This window comes from Brachypodium distachyon, chromosome 1 (assembly GCF_000005505.3).
Source record: "Brachypodium distachyon strain Bd21 chromosome 1, Brachypodium_distachyon_v3.0, whole genome shotgun sequence".
Classification (NCBI taxonomy): domain Eukaryota; kingdom Viridiplantae; phylum Streptophyta; class Magnoliopsida; order Poales; family Poaceae; genus Brachypodium; species Brachypodium distachyon.
In genome coordinates, this window is record NC_016131.3 from 16768362 (window position 1) to 16786854 (window position 18493).

Below are 18493 nucleotides of genomic sequence, written 5' to 3' on the forward strand. Positions count from 1 at the left end.
ATAGAAGTATGTCAATTTCTGCTACTGTACTCGCACCGCAAAAATTTCATACCAAACAGTCCAATTCCCGTGCATATTGGGAAGAATTTCTTTTCCGGGAAGTAAAAAAAAACATGGCTTTAACATATTTCATGCATACAAAGGATTCATCGCGGTAATAACAAGGCTCAATGAGTACTTGGTCAACACGCAAAACTTTAGCCGGTTAACACGAAACCTCACATTGAAAAGGAACATGAATACAACAGCAAATCCCAGCAGCACCTCTGCAAGGGTCTCTCATCACCAAATCTAGGAAAGAGCACCCATGAGGGGCAGACAGCGAAGCGAAAAATATAGCAGAGGTGGATTATCCGACAATACTGTACCGAACAAACAATAAACATAGGCCATAGGCTAACACTGCGCACGATCCTTCGCTTGCGAAAGGAAGAACGGACCTTCAGTAGGGATGTACTTGGATGGCGATGCATATGAACATAGCAGGGCTCGAGAGCCTCAACACTTTCTTCGCTCGACTGTAAGTGGTTTACCATGTGCTTCTCAGCTCGGACTGCTATGTAGTATCTCAGCACGAAGAAGCCCTCCAGCTAGTCGACTAGTGTTGTATATCCAGTTGCAGTTCCATGGCGTAATTGGACAAGAAGGAAGCAGATCACTGGCCAGGCTTTACTTCAAAGGGGCAAACAGAATTGATGAGTTGTGCCCACCAAATCCAAATGAGTTTGACAGAGCCACCTTCACTTCACATCTCTCCTTCTTTGATCCCACCAGCACGCCCACGTCCTGTGCCCAAGATTGAGATTGGATCATTCATTGGATGAAATGAGCTCTAATGAAGTCGTTATCCATTAAAAGTTGCACTATAAGCATATATATATGCTGCAAAAATATGTTCTTTCATATCTAGCATACTATGTACAAGCAAGTTTGACTGGAATCACATTAACTCTAACATCATTGTGCTTAACAAGACAGGCCTAAATATATGTAAAATATTCACCAGGCAAATAAATTAAAGAACATCCAAAAGGCATATCTACAGTGGAAACCTATAATTTCCAACAGAAGAGCTTACCACTATTTTTTCTGGGTTCTCCAAATTCAGATTTGGATGGACGAAACCAGTTCTTATAGCCTGAAATGAACAACACAATAGAAAATTATGAGTAATATAACCATGAAGATCTCACATTGTTACCAGCTGAAACTAGAAAATCATCATACTATGCTGGATCAATATTTGGAATGATATAATTAATGTGGATTTCAAGAAATGAAAGTATAATCAGTTATGTAGTGGTAGTGCAGGAAGTAAATTTTTGCCCGAGCAAGTAGGATAAAGCGAGTAAATCTATGTTCTGGGAAATAAAATCCTGCCTGAGTAAAAGGAACAAGACTTCCTTACTTGTATAACAGCAACAGCTTCAATTCCACCAGCTGCTCCTATAAGATGTCCAGTCATTGATTTTGTTGAGTTCACCCTTAGCTGCACCAACAAAAATATGATTTATTTGACTTCTCCAAAAAACTGCTAAAACATTCTGGAATCAGGTACTAATATGCACCTGAGGGTTCTGGCCAAAACAACGAACGATGGCTTCATACTCCTTCAAATCGCCTGATTGTGTAGATGTTGCATGGGCATTCACATAGTTGATTTCTTCCCTCGCTGCCCCTGAATCAGCCAGTGCCTTTTCAATGCAGAGAGTGATCCCTGTTCCTGAAATAATTGAGTCGATGGAGATGCTGGCATAAGGTCCATTTTGGTATGAAAAAGGAAGAGTGCAACAAAGTTAGGATGTGCATTCCACCTTCAGGATGCGGCTCGGTCATGTGGTATGCATCACATGTGAAGCTTCCACCTAGAAATTCAGCATATATTGTTGCACCTCTTTGCTGCATAACATTCACCCATATCAGCAAGTCTTTAACAATTGAATATCAGTACCAAGTCACCCAACTTGAGAAAAGCAAGCAACAGATCCATATGAAAAGGGATCGATGTATGTAGAGAACCTTAGCATGCTCAAGTTCCTCCAATACTAGCACACCTGCCCCTTCTCCCATAACAAAACCATCACGGCCCTGCAAAACAAAAGATACATTGTTAAAATTTGGCACGTGCAGAAACAAAGCTACTAAGTTTGCTTTCAGAAAAGCCTAAACCAGCAAGGTGCTGGTGTGTTGTGAACTTGTGATGTGTTATACAATGATAGTTACACAAGTAACATGCCAGTGAGACCGGTCCACAAACTGATCTTGCAAAAAAAGAAAGAGGAAAGAACCGGCTAATGTGCACGAAGCAAACTATTTAGCAATATTGACTGGAACAGATTTGAAATACAAAGTACACTAACCATATCCCAGGGCCGCGAAGCTTTTGTTGGGTCGCTATTCCTCTGTGAAAGAGCTCTGCAGGCAACAAAACCTCCCAACCCTGCATGTGATGATAGTTTAAACTTTAAAGGCTCAAAACAGCAAAGATTGGGATAGACAGTGGAAAAACTGAAAAGAAAGAATGTCGATGTTGAAATTGAAATTTGAAAGAATGCAGTCTACTTTTAACAGTTTTCAGGATCCCATACCAATCGGAATGAGTGGTGCGTCTGAACCACCGCAGAGCATGACTTCCTGTAAGATTAGGAACAATATCAGACAAGATGTTACTCTCTCATAGATCATGCAAACATGACGTTACTTACAGCTTCCCCTCTTCTGATATGGTTGGCTGCGTTGAGGATACAGAAGTTACTGGTGGCACAAGCAGTGGAAATAGAGTAGTTTGGCCCCATCCAGCCCTGTGAATCACAGAAAATATGAGCCATCAAGAACTATAGTCGTTGTTAACAATTACATATGCAGAAGAATGAAAGGATAAACTGTATATTACCAGATCCATTGCAAGTATTGCAGAACCCATATTAGTAGTTGCAAATGGGACACAAAACGGGTTCATTTTCTTGTAAGACACCCTCAATGCTTCAATTGCATCATTAAATACCTGCATGATATTGTATCATAACTTGTATGAAACTAGAGGAAACAGGTACCAGTAAAAATTAAACATTGTTTCAGGGATATAACTATATTAGTGTAGTATGGGAAGTCACACCTTCATGCCGCCCATCGCAGAGCCAATGAGAACCCCACATCTGGTTTTATCCAACTCATTCCTGACTTCTTCAGTGAGTCCACCATTTTCCAATGCCTTCTTACCAGCAGCTATCAAATACAGCATGAACTTGTCCATCCGCTTAGCTAACTTAGGTGCAACAAAACCTTCCGTAGAAAAGGATTTGATCTCTCCAGCAATTCTCTGTAGAAAAATCCACATGTCAACCCCTGCATGAAAATAGATTGCAGAAGTGATCCTGCCTCCACTGTCCACAAATGGAAGAAAACCACCAGAGGTCTATTACCGTGGGGAACTTGGAGCAGTCAAACGTCTCAATCTCGCTTATTCCACTACGACCATCCAGGAGGTTGTTGTAAAACACATCAGGATCATGGCCCAGTGGAGTTACCACGCCCATGCCAGTGACAACCACCCTCCTTTGTTTGACATCAGGTCTCTTCTTCTCAACGATTAGCCTTTCAGGCTGCAAGGCAACAGACATGGCCATTCCTGCAAATTGTACCGAAAATCGTTTAGACTCTTGTGTGCTTTGGGTCAGCACATGTGAGGAACAACTGGCAGGCAAGATAGGCATGTAACATTCTCCACAGACATTCACATATGTCACACGCTTCATCAAGTGCCTCTTTTGCCATCCCATGCCAAAGCACACTAATACACAACTTATTCCGTGCCTGAAGAAAAAAATATTGTATGACTGCAGTTTGTTCGCTAATTATTAGATAATCAAAATTGTGTTTCTTATAACAATATTTGTCAGTTTTTTGGAGTCTTTCATGTACTTCCTTCCAACTAATGAGCTCGATTTTTATTCTAGTGCAAGCTCATTTCTGTCTACACTCTCTAGTCAAGAGTCAAAACCGTGTGGCTTGTGCTAATAAGAAATGCAAACAGGCAGAGCCAGCCAAGCTAAACGAGAGCAATGACGATGCAGCCAATTCACCACAAACGTGTGAATCCCAGTCATAAGCGCCGAAGCTGACAGCGAGACCAAAACCCCGCATGAACCACTGAGCCAAGATCCTTGGAATAAAACAGGAATGATCCGCCCTCCCCACTCGCATCACGAGTGCACCACGCACAATGTGACGCCGAGAACGGGATAAAACCCGGCACCTTTACCGTGGGCGATACAACCGATGCTCCGAAATTGCGCCCCGATTCGCACGCACTCTCGTGGGATGGTCCAGCAAGCCAAGGGGCGACACAATAGACAAATGCAGCAGAGATGCGCGAGAGTATGTGTGTGTGCGTGTCTCACCAGAGCGGGCCGCGCCGCGCCGCCGCGCCCCGAAGGGGCGGCGCTCGCGGCGCGGGCCGAACGTCGCGCCGGAGCCCCCGTCGCAGCACAGCTTCTGATGCTGCTGGTGGTGCTCATCAGCGCCGCAGTCCGCCGCCACGAGCCACGTGCAGAGCGGTGGGGCCGCCGCCGCCGCCATTGCCCGTCCCCTCGCCGGATGTCCGCCCGCTCACGGCGGATCCCGTGGACACGAAGGTAGGGGCACGAGACACCCAGATTCCGCGCGGACAGCAAAGCCGCGCGTCCGGCCGGAAGCGTCGGAGCCACGAGACGGCGGGGGGCAGAGGAGATGCGGGTGCGAGGGGGGGTCAGGGTCGGAGGAACCGGGTGGCGAGGGGTCACGGGGGCAGGGGAGCGGCGCGCTGATCTCACGAGGAGAGGAGGAGGTGGCCTGCTGGGCGTGCCGCGTGTGCGGGAGCCGACATTGCCAGGTGCTCGACGCGAGCCAAGGTGTGTGGAGTGGGGAAGGCTGGTTGTGGCTCTGCGTTGTGTTCTGGAGGAGGAAGAGGAGGGGTTGGGGGTTGAGGAGTTTAATATAGGAGGAGAAAATTTGGAGATTTTTTGTGGTGTTTTTTCTTCTTCACTCCCTTTTTCTAGTTCAACCCTCTTGGCCTTTTCTGGCTTTATACCGAGCCCTTTTTTTTCTTGCTACTTTTGGTATACTTCAGCGCAACATGGCTCACCAAGTAAAACCCAGCATTTATGAGAACTGCGGTAGCTTTTATGACTGGCAGTTCAAGTAAATTTCGTTGTCGATCATATATTCTCTATGCTAGAAATGGCATGTCTTGAAAAAAAATCACCACACTGTTACACCAGATTATTTACGCTAGATACCCAAATTTGAACAGGGTAGTTTATTTCTGGGATGTGGGGTAGTGTTTGGTACTCTCTTTCTTCTTTTTTATATGATGTTTTAGTTTCGTTTTAAGTCAAAAATAAAAATTTGGCATGTTTTATTAAAAAAATACCCATATATGCTAATCTCAATCAATTTTACTGAACCCATTTATATCCCACAGAATACTTATTTGATATTATACATACTAGCACTCCCTCTGATTCTAAATTTTTGACTCAAATTTGCCCAAATATGAATGTATCTATTCTTAAAATGTGTCTAGATACATGTAATATTTCAACAACAATTTAGAATCGGTGGGAGTATATATTCTTTAGAAACCTGATAAAATTTTATGTTTGACTTAGTACAAAATTAAAACATCTTATAAAAAGGGTTAATTTTGCTGCAGCCGCATCTTTCGATCTGTTGCGGTGGTAAAAATAACAAATATTTTTTTGAATACACAAGGATTGCATTGACTTATATCAAAAAAAAATTGAGATAGCACACAGATGGTTCAACCGGTCATATATTTGTACTACTCCCTCCATTTCAAAACACATCTTATATAAATCTGTGCACTTGAATCAAGGCAGCTCACGTTTCTAGTGCCTGACCACTCATATTGGGTTAACAATAAATGAATGTGAGTAATTATTGGCCGGCTGTGGATACCAAGAGAAATTAAGGTTTTCCATTGTGGAACAAGTGAAAAAAATTGTGTTATATCGTGGAATGGAGTGAGCAGTACATTCGCTTTGCAAATACACTGTCCACGATGAAATGTACTGGCGGTTACCACCGGTATCAAACCGTTGCATAGTCCACGGTGAAATGGACAGAGATTTTCCCAGGCTTTCTATAGAGCTGATGATGGGAGTGGGGGCCATTAATGGGATTGGAATTTGGGAGGGGATGGGAGAGACCAAGGGACAATGGTTTCAGTGTCTTTGGTGGGGGGGATTTGTTTTCTACGGAACGAAATACTCTTTTTGCAAAGCTGTGGTTGGTGTGACCTGAGACTCTGAGGGTGAGAGCGTACGTGTGTGGGTAGGAGAGCAGCAGCAGGTTTTGTTTTTGCTCGAGCATGAGACATGAAGACACAGAGGCCATGTTTTAGTTAAGTTCTTTTTTTCTTTAGAACCCATGTTTTTGTTCAAGCGTGTGAGTGAGTGTGGAGTGGAGTGTGATTTGGACTCTTGACACCAATGGTTATCTTTTGCCTGGCTCACTGGCAGTGAGACGGGAGTGATGGCGATAGATTTTTCTTTTCTTTCGGGGAACATTCGTGGGCTTGTTGGCCTATTGGATATGGGCTGGAGACGGGCTTATGGGCCTACGGATCTCTCGCTTGTCGTTGTCCTTTGGTTCGGTCCGGCCGTCCGGTGACCGCTGCTGACGATGGCATACGCTACGTGCACTGCACAGAGATCAAATCAACGGCGGCACGTGGTAGTTAATCTACCCTTGTACGTACAGTGCTCGCTGTTTGGCGAAAAAAAAATCCGTGCAGAACGGATTGGGCCTGAAAATGTACAAGCAGTTGGAACCCATCATCATCATCAATTGCGTGCCCTGTAGCAGAGATAAGGCTGCATCACACTGGAATGACACGCTTGAAGTCTCAATTTATGGCCGGCCGATATCCACATTGACGAGGCGCTTCTCAGTTCTCTAAAAAAATAATAAGATCAAATCAATAAATATGTTGAGCATGAAATCTGTTTGCATAACAAAACTAAGCTGCTCTTGTTTGAGGAAGGAGAGCTAGGGTACTTAATTATTCCGCACATCAATAACTAATGACAGGTTGACAATTCCGACCACGGTACTCGTACGTGATCAGTGTGTCCATAAGAATTTAGAAACCTAATGCGGCCGGCCAGCGTGCGTACGCAATATTGTGTTGTCAAACGGCATTCAGTGCCCATCGGGTCCTCAAGAGGGGGGCCCGGGCAGCGCAACGTGCAGATAAACATCAAAACATGCAATCATGCATTCATGAGCTAGAGCTAGCTTAGCTCCATGACTCGGGAGTCTTGGATCGGGCGGCTCTAGACCGCAAACAAGATCGAGAGTGTTGTACGTGTCGCCTTTCCAGTGAAGAAACAGGGGGCCAATTTAGTCACTGTACGTACGTATGTACCTAATGCATGCATGGCTGCTGCAATAACTGCGACACGATGGAGCTAGCGTAAGTCCATGCATATATACGATGATATGAGATGAATCTCTCGTCGATCGTACGTGTGGCAATTAAGTGGCAACCAATTAATTAACAACCCCAACACCTCACGTGCCCGCCGGCCGGAATGACACACTACTCAAACCATACCGGCCGGAATACATGCATCGTGGTGCATGGCGATATGATGCTATGGCTAGCTAGCTTTTGATGCTTCAACCCTTCAATGCCGATCGATGACTATCGAGACGTAGAAGCTTAGCCTTGCTGAGCCTATCCTTGCTTGCTTGAAACTTGCATGCATGGTGGATCGAGGCCGAACTAGGGCCAGCTCCAACTCTAAGCTAGCTCCGCGTCTTAATTTCCCGGCCCATGCATGCATTCTACAGTACCGTATTACACAGTGCCAACACGTACCCGGCCGGCGTCGTCTGAATCTTTACTCTTTGTATTAGCTAGCGGAGATGCATGATATGGAGCGTTCAGCTCCATCAATTCAATCATATCGACCGATCCGTATATCACGTGCATTTACTCCGATGAGTTAATCAACGAACGTATGCATGTACGCTGCCCGCAATAGTTAAGGCGGTCGACTAGCTACCACCGGGGCCTGTTGGATATATTCACCGGCGTGTGATACGGGCGGCGCGAGTGTACATGCACGTGGTCGCGTTGCTTCGCCCTGAAAGGAAAGCATCGCTCGTAAGCATGGGACCTTTTTTTCCCTCTCCGTGAAAATGAAACTCTGATGTACGTACGTGCAAGCTAGAGCAAACTTACCACACTGTCAAAAATTTAAAAGGCTAGAGCGAACGTGCTGCGTCTTAAAGTTTCTCAGCAGGGCCAACTTTTTTACGGGACTACATGCATACAGGGCGGCGTGCGCTAGCTAGCTTGATTGACCTGCCATGCACACGGGCCGGGGCCAACTCGTAACGTGAAAAGTTTAAGAAATATATGTCCCAACCCCTGTCGAAAACGTGAGCCAGAAATGACTCCACATTGACAGCAGCTAGCTCGAAGTCGAAGAAGAATCGAGGAGGGATCAGTGCAAATGCTAAAGAAGGTGATTGCTGAGCCTAGCTACAACGCGAGGCATGGGGTGCCAGCGACAAAGAAGATTACGATATGACCGAATAATGGTCCGTTTGACTGATCGCTTTTTGAAGGCATCTCTGTAATTTGTTGCTCACTCCAATCCATAATAAAATAAGTGTCGCTGATTTATTATGGATTGAAGGGAGCACGTATATATCAATATGTGTTTAGTTTTTATACATGATGAACGTAATTGTTTTCTTTTTCTTTGCTTTTAGTCCATTCTGAGCTTGTACCAGACATCAATTTTGGTGTTGGGATTTTGTTAGGTCAAAGACCATAGATGTTAGTATTGGAAAAACCTTAAGAAATTCGAAGAAGAGTCGACAAGTATGGGTTAGTGCCAAAGGCATTAACGCTCGGCCTATTGTTATCGGCTCGATTCAATTTCACTCGTAGATTGTCCGGGTTACAGCAGACATGAAGGGGTTTGGAGAATTGAGAGTCGAGGGGGGAAGCATGTTCTTGATACAAAACAATCGACGGGCACAACCGTTGTCAGTTGCACCTTAAGTAAAGCGTCTCACGCGCCCTTGGCCCGGAAGGCACTCCTATGTGAGTTTGGCTTTGGGTCGAGCCTTGGCCTGCCTGTCGTCAGCACCTCTGCGGGTTCTCCTTCTCTGTTTTTTCTTCTTCTGAAGGTGGCTCATCGTTGTCCTCCTTTGCTTCAGGTCCTGACATCATGGCCATTTGTCTTGACAACTGGCCTGACCCCAAGCCGGTGAACGAGGGAAACGATGCCACAACTGTTTAAGAATCTCACAGATAGCCAGGTTTACCACGTCATTGGACCAGCAACGAGGAAGTTGTCGTAGAACCGCAACGCTGGAGCCGGCGATTCAGGATGATGATTGGCTCGAATGAGGTGTCCTCTCAGCAGCCGCGTCTCTCGGCAATGTACCATGGACAGGCGCCGACAACGGAGGAGCTTGATGCGCAACACAACACATGATAAATGGCGCTGGAAGCAGGAAGATCGAGCTTGTAAGATACCGGAGGGATTTTTATGCCGGATGTAAGGTTGGATCTTGGTGATGATCCAATCACAGATGTCTGTTGACCTGGTCCTTCGTACTGATACGCTGGTGACTTAAAAAAAAAGGAGACAGCTGGCGAGGTGAGTGAGACAGAGTGAAGCACTGCTGCCATTTTGACCTCTGGACCAGCGTAAGCCCAGACCAACCAAGCTCCATCCTCCAACAGAGTTCTTCACTTCTTCCTCTCTTCCCGAGCCAGCAGCAGCTAGCTTCCCCATCCCGGCCCCCTCCCCTCAATTGAGTCAATTCCCCCAGAGGTACGGTGCTCTCCGCTGCATCACGCACGATCCCCCTCTTCAATTCCCCCCCTTCTCTCTCGTACGGGTTTCCGGCTCGCTGTCGCGCGCTCCTCTCTTGTCTAGTCCGCGGGGTGGATACCCAGGGGGGCCAGATGGTCACTGGATCGTCAGTGGTCGACCCCCGACACAACTGCGCCGGGCGCGCGGCGATAGAAACGACTGAGGTCGATCGATCGCCTCGGAGAAGATTCGGTGGCGATTAATCTTGCGCGCTGTTTGATTTCTTCTCGCCTGATTCAGGGTTTGTTTTATCTTTGCGTTCTTCAATGATGTCACCGGTCGAGTAATTAAGCTTGGGTCTAATTAAGTTTTGAGCCTCTGGGGCTGATCGATGAACCGTTTGAGGTTTGCTCCGATCATGATTCATGAACCGGCGCTTAGTTTTATTGCAGCATCCTCCACCATCTGTCCAAAGATTCGTATTGGACTGTCGATTGCGGTACTGAAGATGCTCGTCCTACTTGTAATCATCCCAGCTCGTTTGTTCAGCCTCAACTCCGAGCAGAATTATCATATCTTTTCTTTTTCTTTTTTGAGAAAAATTAACATACCCACTCGGATCCATATTAATTGTCGGAATATTATATGTATCTAGACGTTTTTTAGTCATACATACATCCATATCTGGACAAATTGAGACAATTCGTACGGATCGGAGGGAGTATCCTTTCTCGTTCTGGGTGTACGTGCTTGTGGCTCCTTGGTGCTGAACAAGTGAAGCTGTTCATCCTCCTTGGTCATGTCACATCATGGAGCCCTCCCTTCATTGGAAGCAGAATATAGGCCTAGATCGGGTGTGCAGCAGGCCTAAGACTTCATTGTGAGTAGATATTGATTCTGGAGACATTTGAATTCGCCTTTTCATCCTTTACTTCCCACACAGTCGTCCACTAACTGAAGAGTAGAAATTCACTGTTTGGCACTTCAATTTGCACCGATCCTCAGTGCTGGGAATATTTGATACGCATCTTCAGAGTAAAACCTCTCCATTTGTAGTGTACAAAACCTACTGTTGGAGTGCTTTCAGATGTGCACGGTTCAAATTTTAGCTGCCTTTCACTTAAGAGTGTGAGACCTGTTGTGATTAGATTGTCTTCTTTAGGGAAGTTGTGCTTAGATTGTCAGTAAGCTTTTGCACCTAATTGTATTCAGATGAAGTTTAACACTCCAATTGTTTGTCTAACGGCACTTCACTCCATAAATTGTACTATTTCCAAAATTATTCAGGTATTTCAGTTTGGAAAGTGCTATTAGTACAGCTACTTATTTTATCATCACTCGTATTTCAAACTCCAATACACTAGATTGTCTTCTAGTTTCTTGTCAGTTTTATCATCACTCGTATAGCAAGATTGTAAATTTCTTGTCAGTTTTACTGTAAACTGCAATCAGAACCTTTTGGGTTGGACCAGTTAACAGGAACTGAAACAAAAAAAATGCTACTAGAACTAATTGGCTAAAAAAATCAGGGAACGTGAACTGATAAATTGTCTACTGGTAAAAAAGGGAAATGCCAGATCTAAAAGGCGGTAACTAGTGTTGTTTTTAATTCTTTTTGAAGAATACAGAGGGATTTCTTGCGAGGAAGTATAGAAAGATTTCGATTTAAAACTCTGGCGTACTTTTACTGAAAAACAAGCGTTAAAAATCTGAGCAGAAGTATGGTTCAAAACACAGATATATGCAACAGCTGAATGGTCTCTAAACCTAACGTGTAGGAGAAATGGAGAATAATCTACCAGTCAATATCCGTGAGTACCAAGAACTGGCCAAGAAAGCACTGCCAAAGATGCACTTTGATTATATCAATGGGGGAGCGGAGGATGAGCACACGCTGAGGGAGAATATTGCAGCATATGGAAGAATTGTGTACTGTCATATACTGCATTTGTAAGTAAAGTCTTCATTAATCTGAATAATTTGAATTTGAAGTTTTTCTCGGTGTGTATTATGCAGGTTACGACCTCGATTTCTTGTAGATGTCAGCAACATAGACATGTCAACAAACTTATTGGGATATGACATGCCCTCACCCATAATGGTCGCGCCAACAGGGGCACACAAATTAGCAAATCCAGAAGGTCCCACAACTCAAAACATTTTTAAGTCTAAAATGCTATCATATGGCATCCAATTGAGCACGGTACTGTCTCTGCATCTTTTGTTTCAATTCTTATTTCAGGGGAAGTGGCTACAGCAAGAGCAGCCGCATCATGTAACAGCGTAATGGTTGGTGAAAACTGATAATCAAGGATCATTTAGTCATCTTTTATTTCCTCCATGATTACTTTACATATTCACATTTATTAAGCACAGGTGCTCTCCTTCTCATCCAGTTGCAAAATCGAGGAGGTTGCCTCCAGTTGTAATGCGATTCGCTTTTATCAGTTATATGTATGACATCTAGACTTCAAGCTCCAAACAAATTACATTTTACAGATAATGTGATCTCTGAGTTTTCATAAGCACTGCAGGTGTTCAAGAACAGAGATATTTCAGAAACATTGATACGGCGGGCCGAGAGTTATGGATTCAAGGCGATTGTTTTGACAGTTGACACCCCTGTGCTCGGTCGGCGTGAAGCTGATATTAGAAATAAGTAAACTGCTGATTTCGAACTTCTTCTGCAAATTTATCAATTATTGTGCTATTTCCTTTTCCATATACTTGTTGACTTTTTGGCATAAATGTGAAGGCTGGACATTACGGTGCACATTCTATTTGAAAATAAAATTATATATTTTCTCTGTAGTTCAGAAAAAAAAATCAGGAAAATGAAGAAAAAATACAGAATTTTCATTAAAAATGTAGAAACTAGAAAAAACAGGAAACAGTCGATAAAACAGAACATTAGAAACTATTCAGGAAAAATAGGAACCGGAGAATTTAGGAAATGGATTAAGTGAATTTAGAAAAATACAGGAATATCCCAGAAATTTTAATAGAACTGTGGGATTTCAGAAAAATGGATTAAATGACATATATCTCATGCTGGAAATTTCTAGATCTAAAAGAAATTGACATAGCATCCTAAAAAATTACCATGGTGCAGAATTTGTCCGATTACTGATCTAATTATTCATGCAGGATGATTGTCCCATGGAATGAAAACCTCGAAGGTTTATTGTCATTTGATGATCTTGATACAGTAAGTCGATGTCCGTTTGGGGCAATACCTTATCTGGAGTATATTTGTTTGAAGATAATTGTTAAAAGTAACTGTTCGTGGTAGGCAAATATGAACAAAATATTGATCATACTTTATGTATTAATCTAATTTTCTTTCTGCAACCCAATCACAAGCTCTACTTTCCTCATTTGCAGACAGACGGATCTAAGCTCGAGAAATATTCACGCGAGACGCTGGACCCGTCTTTATCATGGAAGGTACAAACACAGCACAATTGGTCCCCATATGCGAATTAAAGTTCCAGATCCTACAGCATGTGCTCCCAACCCAATCCAGTACTTCTAAGTATATTCAACAGTAGTTTCAAGCACATGCCTGCACTTCTGCATCAGCCATGAGGACGCACACTAGATACATTCATTCAAGGCCCTCTGGCAAGAACAGAGTTTGCTTGCCGAAATAAACACATAGACCTACCCTGTATATATAGGCAGACACCAACCTTGAATTGCTCCAGTACTTTGAAGAGTCCTCGTTGCCGCACTGATCTGAAAGCGATTAGGCATGACCCATGAGCCAAATATAGCAGCAAGTCTTGGGAGTTGGAACATGAATTCTTACGTCCTGGGTACACTTATCTTGCCCTTGTGCAGGACGTGGAGTGGTTGAAATCCATATCCAGCCTCCCAATTCTACTGAAGGGCATCGTCACCGGCGAGGACGGTACGTCAGTAACCACGGTCTTCACCGTAGTAGTAATTCATTCAATAAGGAACATTGTGTTGGTGTTGACACCATTGTAACTATCATCATTAATCTTTTTACCCTTGTGTGTGATGCTGAACGACGTGGGTTAACAAAAAATGAACAGCGAGGAGAGCGGTTGAGGCCGGTGTGGCGGGGGTGATCGTGTCCAACCACGGCGCTCGGCAGCTCGACTACGCGCCGGCCACCATTTCCGCCCTCGAAGAGGTATATGTGATAACCTGACGGTGTCCAGTTTGTTCCATTCTATGCCACATTCTCAATTGTGTGATGCAGGTGGTGAAGGCGGTTGCGGGGGCGGTGCCGGTGCTGGTGGACGGCGGGGTGCGGCGAGGCACCGACGTACTCAAGGCGCTGGCGCTGGGCGCGCGGGCAGTGATGGTGGGGAGGCCAGTGCTGTACGGGCTGGCGGCGAGGGGCGAGGCCGGGGCCAGGCACGTGCTCGAGATGCTGAACTGGGAGCTGGAGGTGGCCATGGCGCTCTGCGGCTGCCGGAGCATCGCCGGGATCACCCGGGACCGTGTCCAGACCGAGGGCGACCGGATCAGGTCCCTGCTGTGACCAACCGACCGTGAGGCGAGCGCGACCCAGGCGTACGCCGTGCAGTGCAGGAGCTACCTATTGCATTGTCGACATGTATAAATTGAGAGTGACGTTCATAGGAGAAACGAGATCTAGCGCCAGTAGTGGCTAATAAGGATCTTGTAAAAAGGGAAAGGCGGATTGTGCCTGTGCCGTGGCGTCAGGAAAGGACTTGATACAACACATGTTCGGCTTCTCGCCCGGCTTTGGTTTTTTCTAATGTTCCTAAGATGTTTCATCTTTCGATAGATTTGAACCGAAGTATTTACATCTTTTTTTCATTGTACTCCGTAATATATATACCCCTTTATTATGTTCAACTTTCATCTTAATTGTCAGTTCTGTAGTGAAAACAGTTCAAACCAATGTGATACTAATAATGAAACATGAGGGAATTGTTGTCTAGGGACATATGTAGGGCGTGTTCGGGACGGTCTGGCTTCCCAAAACTCCTTCGATCCCGCTTCCCGCAGCTACTCCTGCGTCCCGATGGGAGCACCGGACGTTCGGCTGGGCCAAAAGCCCATTTTTGTCGGGCTGGCCGGCCCTTCCCGGCTTGTTTCGGTACTGGCTCGAGGTAGGTGGCCGATCTCATACGGGACAACGAGCTCGGGAAATGTGCTCGTCGGAGAACGGGCCGACGGGGGAAAGGAGTCCGCCGAAGAACGTGGGAGAAGGAAGGGGAGGCTGCCGGACAGCCAGGTCGCGCTTCGGTCTAGATGTGGCGGTGGAGGCCGCCGGACGAGGTCGAGATAGGGGGCGGATATCTCGTCGGAGCGGCCGCCTGCGTCAGAAAACGGAGGAGGAGAAGGACACCGGAGAAATTGGGAGGAGGAGGAGGAGGAAGAGAAGGCCCGGCTGGCTAGGGCTGAAGGATCGGGAGGAGGAGGAAGAGGAGGCCCGGCAGCAGAAGGATCTAGAGGAGGGATGAAGGGGTCGGGATAAAATAAATCGGGAGGAGAACGGACCATTTTTTTCATTTGCGCGTGACAACTTGTCTATAATTTCGCACTGCTTCACGTTTTGCAAATTCTAGAATCTTTAGAAGAGGTGCTCCGAGTTTTACACAGAAAATTGAGTTGCTTCTCAGAGTTTTGTGTTCGGCACTGCTCTAGCGTGGATTTGTGGGAAGCTAGAAAGCTACGTAAGTTCCGAACACACCCATAGATTTTTTTTATTTTTTTAAGAGATTAGTAAAAGATGCCCCAGTAGGAATGACATGGGCCGGACACGAACTCAACAATCACCACCGGGCCAGAATAAACACAAACCAAAAAGGCCACACAAAGTTCAGGCTACAGCTAAGGGCAAAGCTAGGATCAAAGGCCAGGCCCAACATGATCTACATTAAGGATGCCGCTGGAAAGTGAATTGTTTTAGATACAGCTTGGGTTTTTTCCTGTGATCGAGTACTATGAAAGGCCACACAAAGTTCAGACACTTTTAAGAACAGATACATCCATATTTGGATAAATTTGAGTCAAGAATTTAGAATCAGAAGCAAAATAGCAAACAAATAAACTACCAATTTGTGCTAGACATACATCTCACTGGCAAGTTCACTTAAAATAAAACTATCCGTCCGAGGTAACATAAGGTAGGGGGCAACTCATAGTCAACAAGACAAAAATCGATTTGCGTCTCTAACACAATTCTTACTATAAAAATTAAATCTACGTAAACATGTCTACCAACCGGTTTTAAACGGCAAATAACTCATAATCCATGTGCTTTACTCTTCTGGCAAATAACTCAGTCATCCACCCATGATCCATGCTCTTTACTCTTCTACTCCCAGTTCGGGGTAGCTGCAGCAGGTGCAGGCGCATTGCCTTGTTCCCAACCAGTGGCGGCAGGTGGAGGGGCAGCAACTGCATCCCATCCAGCATCAGCAGCAGGAGCTGCAATTCAGAATACCGATTTGTTCAGGTTGGAATCAAACAACATTCAAGCTGACATCTACATCTAAATCACCAGATGCAGAAGGGAAATAGAACTATGAAATAGGAGTTATTATTTCCTGGGTAAAGGTATAACATAACAGTTGGCTCATATATTGGACTATGGGTATAGACGAAATATTGAGATCAAGCTTCTAATTAACTGCCAGCAGGTAGCCTGACTTAAAATGTGGGCCGAACCTTAAGCTACCACCAAAAAGCATGCTAGGAGCTTAGCTAGCTGCGCGCGCAAGCTTAAACCCAGCCTTAAAGCCTTGCTAGGCCAGCCACAAGGTAGTACACGACATTGACACTTGAGAAAAAAGCCTCAAAGATAAACTTCATGCATGACTAAAGGTTGATTTTTCTTTGGTTAGTAAACTACTAGTACAAAATGAAAGAAATCAAACCTGCAGCACCAGTCCAGTCAGCACCAGCTTCGGCCACAGCGGCTGCAGGTGGAGCTGCAGCTCCTGGCCATTCACCACCCCAGGTATCAGCCGTGGGGGCAGCATATTCTGCAACTGCACCATAGTCCGGAGCTACCAGAGCCTCTTCCTCCTCAAGCTCCTTTGCTTCCTCTGGGTCCCTGTAGAAGAACAGATCAACCTACAAAAGAGGAACAGCAGGCAGTAGTAATTAGAAAAATAAAATATTGTATTAGTAGCATAATAAAAATAATGTTTTGCAGAATACTGCTTTGGATCATGGAAGCTAACCATGATATCCCACTTGTGCCCTGGGAGAATTGTACCACGCATCTGCAGAACCATCCTAGCAAGCAGCCAAAATAGGCAACCAATGCTCTGCTTTCCCTTGTTGTTGGCAGGAATGCCAATATCAACATAACGCATTGGAGAGTCAGTATCACAGAAGGCAATGGTGGGAATGTTTCCAAGTGCGGCCTCCTTAATGGGCTGTACACAGTTGAACAAAACAATCAACAAAGGTCCTCATTTGAGTAAATGAACAAGAACTCATAAACAAATAAAAACTTATACCTGATGATCAGTCCTGGGATCAGTCAAGATAAGCAGGCGTGGCTCACTGAATGATGTTTGCATCTGGTTTGTGAATGTACCAGGTGTGTGCCTACCAGCAATGGCATTAGCACCAGTGTACTGCGCAAACTTGAGGACAGCCCTCTGGCCATAGGGCCTAGCAGACTGCACAATGATGTCCTGAGGGTTCTCAATCGCAACAATGACCCTCGCAGCCATCACAAGCTTCTCCCAGGTCTTACCAAGGTTGATAATGTAAATACCTGAAAAATACGGCAGAAAGACAGCCTTGCTCAGTTGCATTTTACCATTGTTAATGGACAGAATAAATTGTGAAATTGACAGCAAAGCAGTTAGCAATAGACTAAGGCAATCTCATGAATTCCCACATGTGCAATGCTTCACAGGATCATATTCGTTGTTCACAAGTTGCCATCAGAACTCACAGTTGCAGGATCAAATTCTATTGAGGTACATTAAGATGTTCTGGTTAGCACATCGGATTAAACTACTAAAGCCTACTAAAGGAGCAATTTTGCACGGCCTGTTCATATGACCAAAATTGACAAGTAAACACTACGCTGCAGCACAGCAGGCATTTGGACATCACAAGATCCGCAGGGAGTTCATTCAATTTAAAAACAACATTTCTGCGGCTAGTAAGACCAGTAACGCGGCCGGATCTACGATTTCCAACACGAGGAACAATAAGTTCATCATACTATGAGAGGATTCGTTCGGTACCGTCAGTGCGGCGCTTGAAGACGTAGCGCTCCATCTGGAAATCGCAGTTCTTGGTGCCGAGGTGGACGTCCGCAGCGAGCATCATCTGGATGTCCTGCTGTTGCTGGGTCAGCGCCGGGGCGCCTCCTTCCGAGGCCGCCATGATTGAAGGTTAGGGTTTCGCGCCGGGCGCGAGAGAGCGGAGGAGGTAGTGAGGGCACGGGAGGTGGCGGCGCGAGGGGTGGCGGCGGGGAGAGGAGGCTAGACTACTTATATCGTCTGGGAGACTGGGACTGGGATAAAACCCTAGCTCGGGGATAAATGGCCGACGGGCGGGGGCGGGCCCGGCACGGTACGGCCCAGGCCCGATTAGCCCGGTGGGCTAAAAAAAGCCCGGCTCGTCGCTGCCGCGCCCTTCTCGCCGCAGCCGCCGGTCGCCGTGGCCAG

At 45.5% G+C, this 18493-nt stretch overlaps 3 protein-coding genes across 5 annotated transcripts; 1 reads left to right on the forward strand and 2 right to left on the reverse strand.

Annotated features, from left to right (window-relative positions):
* Window positions 1-158: 158 nt before the first annotated feature.
* LOC100841004 (3-oxoacyl-[acyl-carrier-protein] synthase II, chloroplastic) lies at window positions 159-4949 on the reverse strand. The gene is made up of 13 exons (XM_014897740.2): window positions 4401-4949; window positions 3423-3628; window positions 3116-3319; window positions 2894-3004; window positions 2706-2801; window positions 2589-2634; window positions 2361-2440; window positions 2020-2088; window positions 1815-1899; window positions 1569-1723; window positions 1409-1489; window positions 1079-1138; window positions 159-786 (listed from the first exon to the last, which is right to left on the reverse strand). The coding sequence occupies exons 1-13, from the start codon at window positions 4576-4578 to the stop codon at window positions 670-672; spliced, it is 1488 nt and encodes a 495-aa protein (XP_014753226.1). The 5' UTR covers window positions 4579-4949; the 3' UTR covers window positions 159-669.
* Window positions 4950-9699: 4750 nt separating this feature from the next.
* LOC100841307 (peroxisomal (S)-2-hydroxy-acid oxidase GLO4) lies at window positions 9700-14702 on the forward strand. 3 transcript variants are annotated; one of them, XM_003562608.4, is made up of 11 exons: window positions 9702-9863; window positions 11624-11774; window positions 11862-11986; window positions 12088-12134; window positions 12222-12299; window positions 12380-12504; window positions 12993-13053; window positions 13230-13292; window positions 13689-13758; window positions 13907-14007; window positions 14077-14702. In XM_003562608.4, exons 2-11 carry the CDS (start codon window positions 11629-11631, stop codon window positions 14359-14361), a joined length of 1101 nt encoding a protein of 366 aa, XP_003562656.1. In that variant the 5' UTR covers window positions 9702-9863; window positions 11624-11628; the 3' UTR covers window positions 14362-14702. The 3 variants fall into 3 exon arrangements, with proteins under 3 accessions (XP_014753227.1, XP_003562656.1, XP_024317450.1); XM_014897741.2 differs by lacking the exon at window positions 11624-11774 and having other exon boundaries at window positions 9700-9863; XM_024461682.1 differs by lacking the exon at window positions 9702-9863 and having other exon boundaries at window positions 11629-11772.
* Window positions 14703-15869: 1167 nt separating this feature from the next.
* LOC100841610 (40S ribosomal protein Sa-2) lies at window positions 15870-18330 on the reverse strand. The gene is made up of 5 exons (XM_003562609.3): window positions 18068-18330; window positions 17324-17586; window positions 17042-17239; window positions 16733-16931; window positions 15870-16283 (listed from the first exon to the last, which is right to left on the reverse strand). The coding sequence occupies exons 1-5, from the start codon at window positions 18207-18209 to the stop codon at window positions 16171-16173; spliced, it is 915 nt and encodes a 304-aa protein (XP_003562657.1). The 5' UTR covers window positions 18210-18330; the 3' UTR covers window positions 15870-16170.
* Between the last annotated feature and the right edge of the window lie 163 nt (window positions 18331-18493).